The sequence below is a fragment of the Schistocerca gregaria genome, chromosome X (assembly GCF_023897955.1).
Source record: "Schistocerca gregaria isolate iqSchGreg1 chromosome X, iqSchGreg1.2, whole genome shotgun sequence".
Classification (NCBI taxonomy): domain Eukaryota; kingdom Metazoa; phylum Arthropoda; class Insecta; order Orthoptera; family Acrididae; genus Schistocerca; species Schistocerca gregaria.
Genome location: NC_064931.1, coordinates 816,602,857 through 816,620,365, shown reverse-complemented (window position 1 = coordinate 816,620,365; position 17,509 = coordinate 816,602,857). Strand labels below are relative to the sequence as shown.

The 17,509-nt window shown below is 43.5% G+C and overlaps 1 protein-coding gene across 1 annotated transcript in view; it reads left to right on the top strand.

The window, feature by feature from the left end:
* The window catches only part of LOC126298335 (dynein axonemal heavy chain 5), a gene marked incomplete at its 5' end in the record, with an annotated part of 791,472 nt that overhangs the window by 85,274 nt on the left and 688,689 nt on the right, over positions 1-17,509 (top strand). Inside the window, one exon of the mRNA XM_049989632.1 lies at positions 16,287-16,434. Within this exon, the coding sequence (XP_049845589.1) occupies positions 16,287-16,434 (148 nt within the window). The remainder of the gene's footprint in view (positions 1-16,286; positions 16,435-17,509) is intronic.

The following is a 17,509-nucleotide window of genomic DNA, read 5'->3' as shown; positions in this document are numbered from 1 at the left end:
CATTTCTGTTTTACTCGATGACTTTCCATCAATTACTACGATCTGTGACCTCTCTGAAAGGACATCACGAATCCAGTCACATTAGTGAGATGATATTCCATAAGCGCGCAATTTCACCACAAGCCGCTTGTGTGGTACAGTGTCAAAAGCCTTCCGGAAATCCAGAAATACGGAATCGATCTGTAATCCCTGTCAATAGCACTTAACACTTTATGCGAATAAAGAATATGTAAGAGTTGTATCGCGGTGTATTTCTGGAGTGTAAGTGAAGATAACGGATGCATGTACAGTGTAGTGTTATGCTTGTGTTGGATGATGATGATGATGATGATGATGGTGATGATAAGAGAAGGGAGAGAGTGAAACGCGGTGGCGGCATATAGCCTACTTTTCTCGAATAGTGCCAAGGGGGCCGCCGAACTTAAGGCCCCATCCGCCAGATGGATCACTATCAACAGTGTTACATTCCCTCATTTCATGAGACAAAGCGGGGAGATTTGGAATTTAATCCAGGACATGGATGCAATGACTGGTGATCAGGAACTTTATGCGACTTATTTAAGTGATTTATGTCTTTCCTAACACACACATACCAACTTACGCGTACTTAATTTTTTTTCCTTTTAGAAGCCTTATGAATATTTTAGGACCTTATTCTTAATGTTCCGTTTCATAACAGGTACCTTTGTGTTACGTGGAGCAGCTATGATAACAGCGTATGATGTTGCTGAAGGCCGTTTTTCATTATTTCTATCTGAAGACATCTGTCCTATAGCGTTTTTATATTGTCCATTAAGCTAAGCGTTTCTTCAGTACTCTCAGCCATGCGCTTCGACTACGTGGGTGCGCCGGGGGGCTGGAGCACCCACATACATAATCTTTTGGGTGCGCCGCACCCGCAGACTTTGTAATTTGATAAGAACAAAATAAATATTTCGCACTTGCCCCTATAAAAAAAGTAATGAACTATCAAAACACTGAGATGCAAGCTAAAATTTCCGACCTCTAAATCATGTATGTTCGTTTGAGATGTCTTTCTGCAAAGGCAACCAAGCAACACACTCCCCCGGTCCTTAACTCTCTCTGCCCAAGTCAAAGGCACTCCTCAGAATAACAGTCGCACTATACTGTGATTAGAGTCCCATATTTCCGGCTTGCTTTCATGTTTACTTACAAGTGACACGCTTCAGTACGCCTTCTCCATTAGTCAACAATTGTTTTAAAACATCTGCTTGCCAATACTGAGCAACAATAAAGACAAATTTGAGCTATAAGGAAGCCGATTGTTACAGACTACCTCAATAGTTATTTTTTTTAAGCATAACAACGGTGTAGTTTAAGATTTCACTGAATTGGTTTTCATGTAATCTGCATTGTTATCGTTTTGTTTCTGGAGACAATGGCTTGAAGGACACGGGAGCTGATATTGCAGACTGAAGGGGTGTTACCGCTGTTACCACCTTAATAGCAAGTACGGCGAAGTGGGTCTACTGACGGTATAAGTGGAGCAAAAGCTCTTCGCCGGGCAAACATTTTCTCAGTTTTCAAACGCTACGCGATTACTGGAAGCGTGTGGAAAGCTGGAACACATTATTGCGCATTGCTTCTATACGCACTTTCGAATTCGAAGTTTCAAAGTCGTTATGGATAAATTCGTCATACGTTTATCGTCATCATAGCAGGTGGATATTGCTAATACCGACAACATTGAAACGCACATCGAGCCAAAAAATAAGGAACCTGAGAATGTGTCTTCTGCCAGTTACTGTAGTACATCAGCAAGAAGTGTCAAGAGATCGTCACGCAGGTCATACCATGAAGGATGTTAAAACACATTTCCTTGGATTTATTACGACAAATATTTGGAAAAAGTGTTCTGTAGTGTGTGTAAAAATGCTTTTGGTTCTAGACCGCGGTGGTCTCGCGGTTGTAGGCGCGCAATCCGGAACCGCGCGACTGCTACGGTCGCAGGTTCGAATCCTGCCTCGGGCATGGATGTGTGTGATGTCCTTAGGTTAGTTAGGTTTAAGTAGTTCTAAGTTCTAGGGGACTGATGACCACATATGTTAAGTCCCATAGTGCTCAGAGCCATTTGAAGCATTTTTTTCTAAACGGATATTCCCAGTGGCAAAAGGCAACTAAACGTTTCAGAGGTCATGGAAAATGTACACTTCACCGTTCCACCGTGACTGCTCTGATAACTACGGAACAGGGTACAAATCTGTCATCCCTTACCTCAAAATATAAATCAGAAGATATGAAGCCGAGTTTATGTTGCTTTTAAGTCAGCTGTGTTACCGACTGAGCCAGGGCAGTCTTGACGTATGCTTGTGGTATCGGTGTATTTTACTTTGTCACACCACAAATCTTTATGAAACAGTGTTCATATAATATTGTAAATGAAAGGAAATCGCTTTAAAAAATATCGAGCCTATCCAGAAAACATATACTACATTCCGCCATTGAGAAGTACCCACAGAAATTTTGGTGAGTCGGCGCCCTTGCTCTCAACTGTACTTACACATTTTTTCCTTTCTGGTGTCCTTGAAATTCAACCATTATCGCTGCTGTCGTAGATCAGCTACAGACACCGATTATTGGCAATACCTATTAAATAGGCGGTGCGGGTCTCCCGCATCATCCCCTACACTCCTCGTAGTATGGGACCTCATCATCATCATCATCATCATCATCGTCATTACCATTAAATACACAATTTAGATAGATAATGGCCGGAGAGGATAGTGGATGAGATGTAATGTAGCGAACTGTCTCTGATCCCGAAATATTTGATTTGGAGGTAGGTTGATGACATGAATAAGGCAGAAAAATGGCCTTGTGAATCGCCAAGAGTCCCGAAAGACTTTGCCTGACGAATTGCGTGAATGCCTTAGGAAATAAATGTTTTTGGAATCGGGTCCACTTTTGTAAATTCTCTGTTTGTCTGAGTTGATTGCACCAGTTACAGTTTCCTTTAAACAACAAACGGTAAATCACTATAGACTGCGCAGTTACGCCATACATTACTACTTCCAGATGGTACGTCATATAGGAAGAATGACTGCTTGTATATTTCTGGTAGAGCTGCTACGAATCTAATTTCATGGTTAAGGTTTATATGAGAGCAATATGTAGGGGGACTAAAGAATATTAAGAGATTATTGTCTCCCGAAATCTCCTAGGAGGATTTCGTAAGATATAGACGCCCTTGTTGAGGCGTCTTCTTGTTAGGATCTTTCGGCATTTCTTTTACATTAGCACTGAAGTCAGAATGTACCAGCCTGAGATCCACTTCTGTGTATATGCTCGATTTTCTTAGTTGTTGTTGTTGTTGTTGTTGTTGTTGTTGTCTTCAGTCCTGAGACTGGTTTGATGCAGCTCTCCATGCTACTCTATCCTGTGCAAGCTGCATCATCTCCCAGTACCTACTGCAACCTACATCCTTCTGAATCTGCTTAGTGTACTCATCTCTCGGTCTCCCTCTACGATTTTTACCCTCCACGCTGCCCTCCAATGATAAATTTGTGATCCCTTGATGCCTCAAAACATGTCCTACCAACTGATCCCTTCTTCTAGTCAAGTTGTGCCACAAACTTCTCTTCTCCCCAATCCTATTCAATACCTCCTCATTAGTTACGTGATCTACCCATTTAATCTTCAGCATTCTTCTGTAGCACCACATTTCGAAAGCTTCTATTCTCTTCTTGCCCAAACTAGTTATCGTCCATATTTCACTTCCATACATGGCTACACTCCAAACAAATACTTTCATAAACGACTTCCTGATACATAAATCTATATTCGATGTTAACAAATTTCTCTTCTTGAGAAACGCTTTCCTTGCCATTGCCAGTCTACATTTTATATCCTCTCTACTTCGACCATCATCAGTTATTTTACTTCCTAAATAGCAAAACTCCTTTACTACTTTAAGTGTCTCATTTCCTAATCTAATTCCCTCAGCATCACCCGATTTAATTTGACTACATTCCATTATCCTCGTTTTGCTTTTGTTGATGTTCATCTTATATCCTCCTTTCAAGACACTGTCCATTCCGTTCAACTGCTCTTCCAAGTCCTTTGCCGTCTCTGACAGAATTACAATGTCATCGGCGAACCTCAATGTTTTTACTTCTTCTCCATGAATTTTAATACCTACTCCGAATTTTTCTTTTGTTTCCTTTACAGCTTGCTCAATATACAGATTGAATAACATCGGGGAGAGGCTACAACCCTGTCTCACTCCTTTCCCAACCACTGCTTCCCTTTCATGCCCCTCGATTCTTATGACTGCCATCTGGTTTCTGTAAAAATTGTAAATAGTCTTTCGCTCCCTGTATTTTACCCCTGCCACCTTTAGAATTTGAAAAAGAGTATTCCAGTCAACATTGTCAAAAGCTTTCTCTAAGTCTACAAATGCTAGAAACGTAGGTTTGCCTTTTCTTAATCTTTCTTCGAAGATAAGTCGTAAGGTCAGTATTGCCTCACGTGTTCCAACATTTCTACGAAATCCAAACTGATCCTCCCCAAGGTCCGCATCTACCAGTTTTTCCATTCGTCTGTAAAGAATTCGCGTTAGTATTTTGCAGCTGTGACTTATTAAACTGATAGTTCGGTAATTTTCACATCTGTCAGCACCTGCTTTCTTTGGGATTGGAATTATTATATTCTTCTTGAAGTCTGAGGGTATTTCGCCTGTCTCATACATCTTGCTCACCAGCTGGTAGAGTTTTGTCATGACTGGCTCTCCCAAGGCCGTCAGTAGTTCTAATGCAATGTTGTCTACTCCGGGGGCCTTGTTTCGACTCAGGTCTTTCAGTGCTCTGTCAAACTCTTCACGCAGTATCGTATCTCCCATTTCGTCTTCATCTACATCCTCTTCCATTTCCATAATATTGTCCTCAAGTACATCGCCCTTGTATAAACCTTCTATATACTCCTTCCACCTTTCTGCCTTCTCTTCTTTGCTTAGAACTGGGTTGCCATCTGAGCTCTTGATATTCATACACGTGGTTCTCTTCTCTCCAAAGATCTCTTTAATTTTCCTGTAGGCAGTATCTATCTTACCCCTAGTGAGATAAGCTTCTACATCCTTACATTTGTCCTCTATCCATCCCTGTTTAGCCATTTTGCACTTCCTGTCGATCTCATTTTTGAGACGTTTGTATTCCTTTTTGCCTGCTTCATTTACTGCATTTTTATATTTTCTCCTTTCATCAATTAAATTCAATATTTCTTCTGTTACCCAAGGATTTCTAGCAGCCCTCGTCTTTTTACCTACTTTATCCTCTGCTGCCTTCACTACTTCATCCCTCAGAGCTGTATTTCTTTCCCCCATTCCTGTCAATTGTTCTATTATGCTCTCCCTGAAACTCTGTACAACCTCTGGTTCTTTCAGTTTATCCAGGTCCCATCTCCTTAATTTCCCACATTTTTGCAGTTTCTTCAGTTTTAATCTACAGGTCATAACCAATAGATTGTGGTCAGAGTCCACATCTGCCCCTGGAAATGTCTTACAACTTAAAACCTGGTTCCTAAATCTCTGTCTTACCATTATATAATCTGATACCTTTTAGTATCTCCAGGGTTCTTCCATGTATACAACGATTTTCTTAGTAGCACTTGCAAATTATTCTTGTGCAGGCGGTACACGTGTCATGTGAAAAGCATCCTCTTCTATAGGCGGCATGTAGTTTCCCATGATCGAAATAACGAATTGAGGCCAGCTGTTTGATTTACATAACACTGAATCTATGTGATTGTGTGACTCGAATTCCCGACATTTCGTTACTTCTTAGAACATTCTTGAACTCCCTTGTTATATGAACTGTCATCTGCGATCTAAGAAGAACTCTAGCTACCGTCATTCATTTGATATAATGTGCGACCTACGATATTCCGCTACTCAGTGTAATGAAATCACATACACCGAAAAAATCATTTCATGTTGTACGTGTAACAACCCCTGCACTTCAGTTGTTGTTGTGGTCTTTATTTCGAAGACTTGTTTGTTGCAGCTCTCCGTGCTCCTCTATCCTGTTCTAGCCTCTTCCATCGACGAATAAGCACTGTATCCTTCAGGGGCAAACAAAAATTTGGAAACACCGCAAGAAATGCATGCTTTAACACAAAAACAGATGTTAGCCAAGCATGCAAGTTGCGGTATTGTACTTGACCATGAACGGCGCCTGTGGAATGTACGCTGCAAGTGTCAGTCGTGGTCAGAGCAGCGTTCTGTAGGGTTGGAAGTGCATTATATAGGTGCTAAGTCAATTCGCACGTGGGTAAATTGTTGGTGCTCGTATGGTGGGTACTGCCGTCACCGAGGTAGCCGAAGTATTTGGCGTTTCAATCGGCACGATGTTGAACATTTTTAGCGCAACAGGAAAACCGGTAAAAGATCATTGGATAAACGCGGACGACTTTGTGTGTTGATGATCGTGACAAGTAGTCACTGAAGAGAGATGTGACAAAAGATAAGGGATCGACAGCTGCAAATGCCTGTGTCAGTACCAAAACAACACAAAGTGAGCACCATAATATTGGAATTGCAAGGGGAGCTGGAATTCCAAAACCACTTATTAGTGATTCAAATGCCTCTAAGAGCAAAAAGTGGTGCCGATGCCATGGGAAAACCTGGACTTTAGTAGAATGTCACTTGGGCGAATGAGTCTTTTTTCACACTGTTATCAACTTCCGGTCGAGTTTACGGCACAAGAGTGAAACATGGCTAAATCTGGTTAAAAAGTTGGGCAACAATATCGTGCTGTTCCATGGGCTCAGTGGTTATTCTGTAAGGTCGTATTACTGCCAAGGATTATGTGACCTCTTTCGCTGATCAGGTCCATCCCACGGTACAATGTTTGTTCCCCATTCCAAGACGACAGGGTCCCTGCTCACACAGCTCGCATCGTCCAGGACTGGTTTTATAAGTAGAGGATAAATTGTCATATCTCATCTGACCATAACAGTCACCAGATCTCAGCATTATTCAGCCCATGTGGTCTACTTTGGAGAGAAGGGTGCGTGATAACTATCCACTTTCATCAACGTTACCTGAACTTGTCACTATTTTGTGGGAAGAATGGAATACGATTCCGTTGAAAAAGATGTAGGACCTATCAATTCCAAAACTATTGGGAGCTGTTTTGCATGCGAACGGGTTTCCTATGTTATATTAGGCATGGTAATGTGCTGTGTTTTTGGTATTTCCATATTTTTGTCCACCCCCTGTACATCCTTTTGGATCTGAGAATAACTATTGCAACTTACTTTCACTAGCGCCTGCTTATTGTATTCATTTTTTTGTCTCCCTTTACGACTTTTGCCCTCTACAGTTCCCTCCAATACTAAAGTGATGCCCGCATCTCGTGGTCATGCGGTACCGTTCTCGCTTCCCACACCCGGGTTCCCGGGTTCGATTCCCGGCGGGGTCAGGGATTTTCTCTGCCTCGTGATGGCTGGGTGTTGTGTGATGTCCTTAGGTTAGTTAGGTTTAAGTAATTGTAAGTTCTAGGGGACTGATGACCATAGATGTTAAGTCCCATAGTGCTCAGAGCCATTTTACTAAAGTGATGGTGGTGTTGGATTGTGAGGCGTTCAACATTGTGGTCATCAGCGCGTTTACAAGTTCCAATCTTTCCATTTCCAGTCTCGCTGTGACCGCTACGATCGCAGGTTCGAATCCTGCCTCGGGCATGGATGTGTGTGATGTCCTTAGGTTAGTTAGGTTTAATTAGCTCTAAGTTCTAGGCGACTGATGACCTCAGAAGTTAAGTCGCATAGTGCTCAGAGCCATTTTTTTACAGTCTCGCTACTATCCGAATGATGATGAGATGATGACAACACAAACACCCAGTCCCCGGGCGAAGAAAATCTCCGACCCGGCCGGGAATCGAACCCAGGACATCATGATCCACAGGCAGCAACGCTAGCCACTGAACTACAAGCTGAGGACCCAATACTAAAGTGATAATCCCTTGATGTCTTATAACATGTCCTGTCAACCGATCCCTTCTTTTAGTTGAGTTTTGCTACAAATTCTTTTTTCCTAAACTCTGTTGGGTACCACCGCATTAGTTACATAATCTACTCGTCTTATTTTCAGAATTATTCTGCAGCAACACGTTTCAAAAACTTCTACTCCCTTCTTGTTTAAACTGTTTATCAAGCACGTTTTACTTTCGTGCAAGGCTACACTCCAGACAAACATATTCAGAAAAGACTTCCTAACACATAAATGTATATTAGATGTTACGAAATTTCTCTTCGCCAGAAACGCTTTTCTTCCCGTCGCCAGTCTATGTTTTATATCCTCTATGCTTCGCCATCATCAGTTACTTAACTGCGCAACTATCAAAACTCATTTAATCCGTACTTTAAGTACATTAAATTGCTTAACTACGGATTGTTAATCTCACTTTGCCCTTCGAAGCAGCATTAATAGTCGGCCCCTGCAGTACTGAGTCGAGCCCTGTTAAGTGACTGTACTAAAAAAAAACCGACCACTGGATTGGATGTTGAACGTCGTCTGCGGTCTCCTACAGGCTACAATCAATATCCTTGACTTACTGAAGAAAGAAGTCTCACTGCAATTCTTCATCGGATGAGTGAGCACAGTGATAGAAAAGTTAACGCATTGGTTTTCAAGCAAACACACAGTTTACTATTACTTAAGACACATCTAACCAAATCCATTCCCTCAACCAAAGACTCTCTCGCTACCCATCATCATGATGACCTTCCAGTGCTTCAGCGCGGCCACCGGAAAATACATCTGTGTTAAAAAGGTCCATATCTCACCAATGAATCCGTCTACATTAGCCTCCAACCCCCTGTAACTTCCTGCTCCCTCTACACAGTGAAATGTTAAGTCCGCCGACCCCTATGGAATACATCTCTGCCATTAGGAAACTCAGATCTGCCAAAAGTCTTCGTTGACCAACTGTGCAACGCAGTGCGAAAAAAAAAAAAAACCACCCAGCTTTCCTCCGTTTATTGATGGGCTAGAACTTCCTTTAGTAAGCAAACTTATTGGCGTGCCTCCTCTTCTAATAACTGCAACTCTCTGCTTAGTTCTGCCTTCTGGCAGGTATTCTTGTTGCTTTACTTCTTCTGCCTGGATCTCGTCTCCTACCTTCCAAACTTTACAGAAGCTCTCCTGGTTCGCAGGAGAGCTTCTGTAAAGTTTGGAAGGCAGGAGACGAGATACTGGCAGAAGTAAAACTTTGGGGAGGGGGCGTGAGTCGTGCTTGGGTAGATCAGTGGTAGAGCATTTGTCCGCGAAAGGCAAAGGTCCCGAGTTCGAGTCTCGGTCCGGCACACAGTTTTAATGTGCCAGGAAGTTTCGTATCAGCGCACACTCCGCTGCAGAGTGAAAATCTCATTCTGGATTAAGATTCTTGCCTGAACAGCACAACAGAACCATCCATTCCCATCAGAGCAAAGGACGTTTTGTTCGTTCTGTCACACAGTTCCAAATCTAATCATTTACACTAACAGTGTACTCACTCTGTAACGATTTCCGTCATATATCAGAGAACTGAATAACATGTCTAGTTTAGAAATACATCTCGTGATTACAGTAGCGTCTACCTTTGTTCATTTACGAATCCATTTTCTGAATGTAACTAAATACCCTTCTTTATCACTAGAATCTTTGATCTCTGAAAGTCCGTGCCTGATGAAGACTATCTGAATTTTTATTTCTCTTAGATCTCCCTGTGTCATAATCCGCTTTTGCAAGCCCTTAAATAAATATTGCCACTTAGACGGTCACTGTTGTACTATTGTTATGATTGTTAACAGTAGTTATTAGTATTGCTATTACCCTTGTGCCCAAAATTAAAGCAACAAACCAGTATTTCCCCAACATGTGTCTTATTCACGATACAATCATACAGACTGTCAACAGATGTCCATACGATCGTGTCCTGCACGGAAGATGGCATTCTGCTCAACGGAAAACCACGCCAACGATGACGTCAGAGCACCTATCAAACGGAAAGGCGTTTGCCGCGTAGTCCCACATCCACAATCGCTGTATACACAGTCGCAGACGGTGCAGCGTGGCGCAGAGAAGACGCCTACCAGACTCTGTGGTGGAGGGGCGTGGGAAGAATGGAAGCAGGACAGTCGCAAACGGATGTGGTTCGATGGCTTAATGTGAATCGTTCTGTTGTTTTTCGGACGTAGCGACAGTTTATAGAGATCGAAACTGTATCTCGAAGACCAGGGCGGGGCCGACCACGTGTAACACCATAGAGAGAGAATTGTTATTTGGCTATAAGGGCACGACGGTACCGCCTTAGTACTGCAAAGCATCGCAGCATCCACCGGACGTGTTTTATCAAGCAAACGGTGTACAGAAAGCATCGGCAGACAGGCCTTTATTGTCGGAGACCTGCTGTGTGTGTACCTCTGATGAGTCTTCACAGAGGGGAACGTCTAGAGTGCAGCTGTCAACATGTCACCTGGACGGTCGAACAATGGACCAATGCCCTTTTCACAAATGAGTTCCGATATGGTCTGGACAATGATTCTCGACGGATTCGCATCTGGAAGGAACATAGAACACGATTTCGGGACCAAAGCGTTGTGGAAAGAGACAGATATCGAGGATGACTCCTAATGGTGTGTGTAGGGCACACGGTTTAATTGCTGTCAGGCATCGTGACGAAATGGTGAGACCTCATGTGCGGTTGTTGCGAGCTGCTGTGGACTCAGAATTCGTACTACTGGATGATAATGCTCGACCTCATAGAGCATGGTTGGTTGATCTTTTCCTGAAAGCGGAAGACGTTGCGCGCATGGCGTGGCGTGCTTGCTCTCTCGATTTGAATCCCATATAGCACGTCTGGGATGCACTAGGGACACGGTTGCATCACTTCAGCATCCACCAACCACTGTCCAAGACTTACGAGCAGCGCTGCAGGAAGAATGGGCGCTATTGCCTCAACATGAGATTGATGACATCATTCACAGCAGTGCCCTTCGTTTGTCAGGCCTATATTGCTGCCAGAGGTGATCACACTCCATACTGCGTGCATTAACCAGTTGTCGGAATGTGTGTGTAAATCTGTTAAGTTGGGAAAGACGGAAATTTTTTTTATCTGCCGCTATGCATGTTTCAATTGTTTACATTCCGTAGTTTTATATAGTTTCTACTTTACTGTCATCTGATTATACTCTATTCTGGAAAAATAGTCTCAACCTTGTAAAATTTCGGTTTCTTACTTTACTTCTGGACACCCGTGTAGTTATTACTCTGTACTGTTATTACAAATACCGTACACAGATCCAAATTTTGTTTGAAATCATTTTTGCACTTGCACTACTAACATTATTCCAGAATGATCAATCACTCTGCAAAGGAGTACGCGCCGATTTGACCACTATCATTACTATTTATAAGATCATCATCGTTATTAAGGTAACTGTGTTGCAAAAAGTTTTGTATGTGTAAAACCCTGGTCCGATGTTAGGGAGGACGTGAAGGCGCTAGTATGATCAGGTTAAATAAATACATAATATCTTGCAACATTTATCTGAGATCATTGCAAGTCTTCTGACGTTCATGCAATCATTCCCTTGTCGTGTCCTGAAAAGTTCAGGGGCATACCTCAACCAGTGCAGTCGATGAGGGACGATGGCGTGAGCGGCTCATAGGACTCCTATCTCCAAAGTACCTGCAAGCTACGGGGCTGTTCAAAGGTAAAGAATTCGGTGTAGTTCTCAAGGAAGCTCAAGGACAATGAAACTCAGAATAATTTTGTTCCAGTGGAAGTATACTCTGTCAACACAGAATGAAGTTAATGTAAATCAGTGAACGCTGTCACTGTCTTTGGCTTACACTGAATTACTAATCAGTTGCCTTCGGGCGTCCGAACTCGAATCTGTCTTCCCAGTAACCTCTGCCGACACACTTCCACTATCCTGGTGACGACCGACACAGGGTAGTGTCCTAGACGACTACCGAACTGTGCTCTTCTTTTACTCGGGGCAGGCCCTCCCTTTATATGAGGGTTATTCGGAAAGTAAGGAACGATCGGTCGCGAAATGGAAACCACAGTGAAAATCCGATGACATTTTGCACAGGTGAGTTGGGCAGTCCATCTAGTATGCCCATCGATCGCGTTACGTCGTTCCTTTTAGTTCTGAGCACACAGGGAGCACATAACGATACCTAGAACACTAGTGTCTCTCGCCAAGTACGAGGGCCTGGTGAGAAATTTCGCCTGGAGGTATGCAGCCAACATTACAGAACTGTCGTGCGGTTTCTTCTTGAAGACAATTCTCAGCCGCATTCTGCAGGGGCAATGAAGTTGCTCCTGCATCGTTTTCAATTGGATATGTTGGATTACCCACAATACAGCCCGTAATTGTCTCCCTCTGAGTTTCATCTGTGCGCATATGAACCGCTGGCTATGAAGACATCATTTTGTCACAGACAACGAGTTGTAGGCGAGCGTAGAAAATTGGCGGAAAGCACTGGCGGCTGCCTTCTATAACAAGGGTATTGGATAGTTGGTACAACGCTACGATAAACGTGTAAGTCGGATCGGCGACTATGGAGATAAGTAGCTGGAAGTTGTACCTTACTGTTGCAAGTAGGAGGCCGCGCCGTGGTCCCGTGGTTAGCGTGAGCAGCTGCGGAACGAGAAGTCCTAGGTTCAAGTCTCCCCTCGAGTGTAAAGTTTACTTTCTACCCTCCGCCACACACCGTCAGGTGTCTTGCGGAGTATGGATGTAGATGTAAACAGTTTTGATTTTCACTGTGATTTCCATTTCGCGACCTATCGTTCCTTACTTTCCGAATAGCCCTCGTAACACCTACCACATTCTGGAAGGTTCCGGCTGACGTACGTAGGGGTCATTTTTGGGGCAGATCAAGAGGTGTATCCTCTGCTGTTACGTCGATCGTCACGGGACCGGAGTCGTGCCCTCAGTGGACGCTGACCTCCACATGTGCGTGTAGTCTGTGGTCGGTTCAGCGCCAGGCCGACGCTGAGTAAACCATTACGTCAATGCATCCGTTGACTTCTGAAGGGCCGGCCGCGGTGGTCTCGCGGTTCTAGGCGCGCAGTCCGGAACCGTGCGACTGCTACGGTCGCAGGTTCGAATCCTGCCTCGGGCATGGATATGTGTGTGATGTCCTTAGGTTAGTTAGGTTTAAGTAGTTCTAAGTTCTAGGGGACTAATGACCACAGCAGTTGAGTCCCATAGTGCTCAGAGCCATTTGAACCATTTGAACTTCGGAAGGCAGCTTCTAGATACATCGTGAATTTAATGCCGGTTTCATCTCTCAATATCGGATTCCGTGACATCCTTCTCTTAGTCAAGTTCTGCTACAAATTTCTTTTCTCGTCTCATTGGTTACATGATGTACCCATCTACCCTTCAGCATTTTTCTGCAAAACCACATATCAAAAGCTTCTATTCCCTTCTTGTTTCGGCCACTGATCGTTCACTTCTCAATTCCATAGAAGATTACAGTCTACACCAACATCTTCAGAAAAGACTTCCTGACACTTAAATCTATGTTCATTGCAAATGAATTCCTCTTCTTGAGATACACTTTTCTTCCCATTGCGAGTCCACATTTTATATCCTCTATACTTTGGCTATCATCAGTTATTTTACTGCCCAGATAGCAAAACTCATCTACTACTTTTACAGTCCCGTTTCCTAATCTAATAGCCTCAGCATAATCTGTTTTAATTCTACTACATTCCATTACCATTGTTTTGATTTTGTTGACGTTAATTTTATATCTTCCTTTCAAGACACAGTCCGTTATCTTCGCCTACTTTTCGAAGTACTTTGCTATCTCTCACAGAGTTACAGTGACATCGGAAAACCTGAAAGCTTTCTTCAATCTCCCTAGACTTTAATTCATACTCCAATTTCTTCTTTTGTTTCCTTTACTGCTTGCTCAGTGTACAGGTTCAATAACATCTGGATAGGCAATAATCCTGTCTCACTCCTTTGTCAACCACTACTTCCTTTCCATGCTTCTCGACTCTTATAGCTGCCGTCTGGTTTCTGTACAAGTTGTATATCATATTTCGCTCCCTGTATTTTAGCCCCGCTATCTTCAGAATTCCAAAGAGTGCGTTCCGGTAGACATTGTCGAAAGCTTGCTCCAAATCTAAAAAAGCTATAAACGTAGGTTTGCCTTTTCTTAACCTATCTTCTAAGACATGTCGCAGGGTCACTATTGCCTCGCGTGTTCTTAAATTTGTATGGAATTCAGACTGTCTTTTCTGAGGTCGGCTTCTAACCGTTATTTCACTGTTGGTGTCAGTATTTTACAAGCATGAGCTATTAAACTGATAATTTGGTAATATTCACACCGGTCAACACCTGTCGTTTTCAGCTTTTCCTTCTTGGCTTGTTACTGGTTTTGCATCTGACTTTTTACAGGGTGTTTCAAAAATGACTAATATATTTGAAACGGCAATACAAACTAAACGAGCAGCGATAGAAATACACCGTCTGTTGCAATATGCTTGGGACAACAGTACATTTTCAGGCAGCAAACTTTCGAAATTACAGTAGTTACAATTGTCAACAACAGATGGCGCTGCGGTCTGGGAAACTCTATAGTAAGATATTTTCCACATATCCACCATGCGTAGCAATAATATGGCGTACTCTCTGAATGAAATTACCCGAAACCTTTGAAAATGTGTCTGGCGGAATGGCTTCACATGCAGATGAGATGTACTGCTTCAGCTGTTCAATTGTTTCTGGATTCTGGCGGTACACCTGGTCTTTCAAGTGTCCCCACAGAAAGAAGTCACAGGGGTTCATGTCTGGCGAATAGGGAGGCCAATCCACGCCGCCTCCTGTATGTTTCGGATAACCCAAAGCAATCACACGATCATCGAAATATTCATTCAGGAAATTAAAGACGTCGGCCGTGCGATGTGGCCGGGCACCATCTTGCATAAACCACGATGTGTTCGCAGTGTCGTCTAAGGCAGTTTCTACCGCCACAAATTCACGAAGAATGTCCAGATAGCGTGATGCAGTAATCGTTTCGGATATGAAAAATGGGCCAATGATTCCTTTGGAAGAAATGGCTGCCCAGACCAGTACTTTTTGAGGATGCAGGGACGATAGGACTGCAACATGGGGCTTTTCGGTTCCCCATATGCGCCAGTTCTGTTTATTGACGAAGCCGTCCAGGTAAAAATAAGCTTCGTCAGTAAACCAAATGCTGCCCACATGCATATCGCAGACATCAATCCTGTGCACTATATCGTTAGCGAATGTCTCTCGTGCAGCAATGGTAGCGGCGCTGAGGGGTTGCCGCGTTTGAATTTTGTATGGGTAGAGGTGTAATCTCTGGCGCATGAGACGATACGTGGACGTTGGCGTCATTTGGACCGCAGCTGCAACACGGCGAACGGAAACCCGAGGCCGCTGTTGGATCACGTGCTGCACTAGCTGCACGTTGCCCTCTGTGGTTGCCGTACGTGGTCGCCCTACCTTTCCAGCACGTTCATCCGTCACGTTCCCAATCCGTTGAAATTTTTCAAACATATCCTTTATTGTATCGCTTTTCGATCCTTTGGTTACATTAAACCTCCGTTGAAAGCTTCGTCTTGTTGCAACAACACTGTGTTCTAGGCTGTGGAATTCCAACACCAGAAAAATCCTCTGTTCTAAGGAATAAACCATGTTGTCCACAGCACACTTGCACGTTGTGAACAGCACACGCTTACAGCAGAAAGACGACGTACAGAATGGCGCACCCACAGACTACGTTGTCTTCTATATCTTTCACATCACTTGCAGCGCCATCTGTTGTTGAAAATTGTAACTACTGTAATTTCGAAAGTTTGTCCGCCTGAAAATGTACTGTTGTCCCAAGCATATTGCAACAAACGGTATATTTCTATCGCTGCTCGTTTAGTTTTTATTGCCGTTTCAAATATACCGGTCATTATTGAAAAACCCTGTATATTCATAGAGTTGCTTTTCTTTTCTCCAAACGTCTCTTTAATTTCCCTGTAGTGGCACCTACCTTTCCCCCCAGTTATATATGCTTCTTTATCCTTACTCTTGTCGCCTAACCGTTCCTGATTAACCATTTTGCATTTCCTGTCAATCTCATTTTAGACGTTTGCATTCCCTTTCGCCTGCTTCATTTGCTGCATTTTTATACTATTATTATTACTCATTAAAGACGACATACAGTTTAAAGGGTGTTACGATCTTTGCTTTTGACAGTAGAAGTACGCACAAAATACGAGGTATCCCTTTTATACTGTTCACAGGTGAGCGAGAAGATCCCTTTGACAAAGATGGATGACAAGTACGAGCGAGTCATCAAATACTGCGAGCGCGAAGTGGAGAGAATTATGAAGCTATTTCGTAAGCAAAAGGACGATCCTCCGATGCCACGCAACTTCCCTCCCACAGCTGGTACGTTTACGTAAATAATGACTTCTAAGTGAAATATGTAATGGTTTATTCTAATTTCAATAGTGCTTGGCGTGAACTATAATAAATTAAGTTTGTTAGGCTTTCGACTTTTACCTAAATATGGATCTAGATTATAAAATTATTTTCTAAACAATTTTCGTGTCGTCAGCAAAGATGAAAACTGGAATTTTTAGAAGGAATGTACTGAAATATGTACTTTTGAGTCAATGTGTTTGTTTATTTTGGAGCATCTGTGTCGCGTGATCTGACTTTCTAGTGCAATGACAGCCTGAAAAAGGGTAGTAGGAGTACGTAGATTTTACATAGACACAGCTTCGGGTAGTAGTATAATACATGTTTAGTTAAACGTAGGATAAGGTACACTCCTGGAAATGGAAAAAAGAACACATTGACACCGGTGTGTCTTCCGTTCACGCCCCAACATCGTGCAGCCTGCCTCCAGTGGTGTCGCGACAGGCGTGAGTGGAGGGACGAATGGAGACGTGTCGTCTTCAGCGATGAGAGTCGCTTCTGCCTTGGTGCCAATGATGGTCGTATACGTGTTTGGCGCCGTGCAGGTGAGCGCCACAATCAGGACTGCATACGACCGAGGCACCCGCGATCATGGTGTGGGGAGCGATCTCCTACACTGGCCGTACACCTCTGGTGATCGTCGAGGGGACACTGAATAGTGCACGGTACATCCAAACCGTCATCGAACCCATCGTTCTACCATTCCTAGACCGGCAAGGGATCTTGCTGTTCCAACAGGACAATGCACGTCCGCGTGTATCCCGTGCCACCCAACGTGCTCTAGAAGGTGTAAGTCAAATACCCTGGCCAGCAAGATCTCCGGATCTGTCCCCCATTGAGCATGTTTGGGACTGGATGAAGCGTCGTCTCACGCGGTCTGCACGTCCAGCACGAACGCTGGTCCAACTGAGGCGCCAGGTGGAAATGGCATGGCAAGCCGTTCCACAGGACTACATCCAGCATCTCTACGATCGTCTCCATGGGAGAATAGCAGCCTGCATTGCTGCGAAAGGTGGATATACACTGTACTAGTGCCGACATT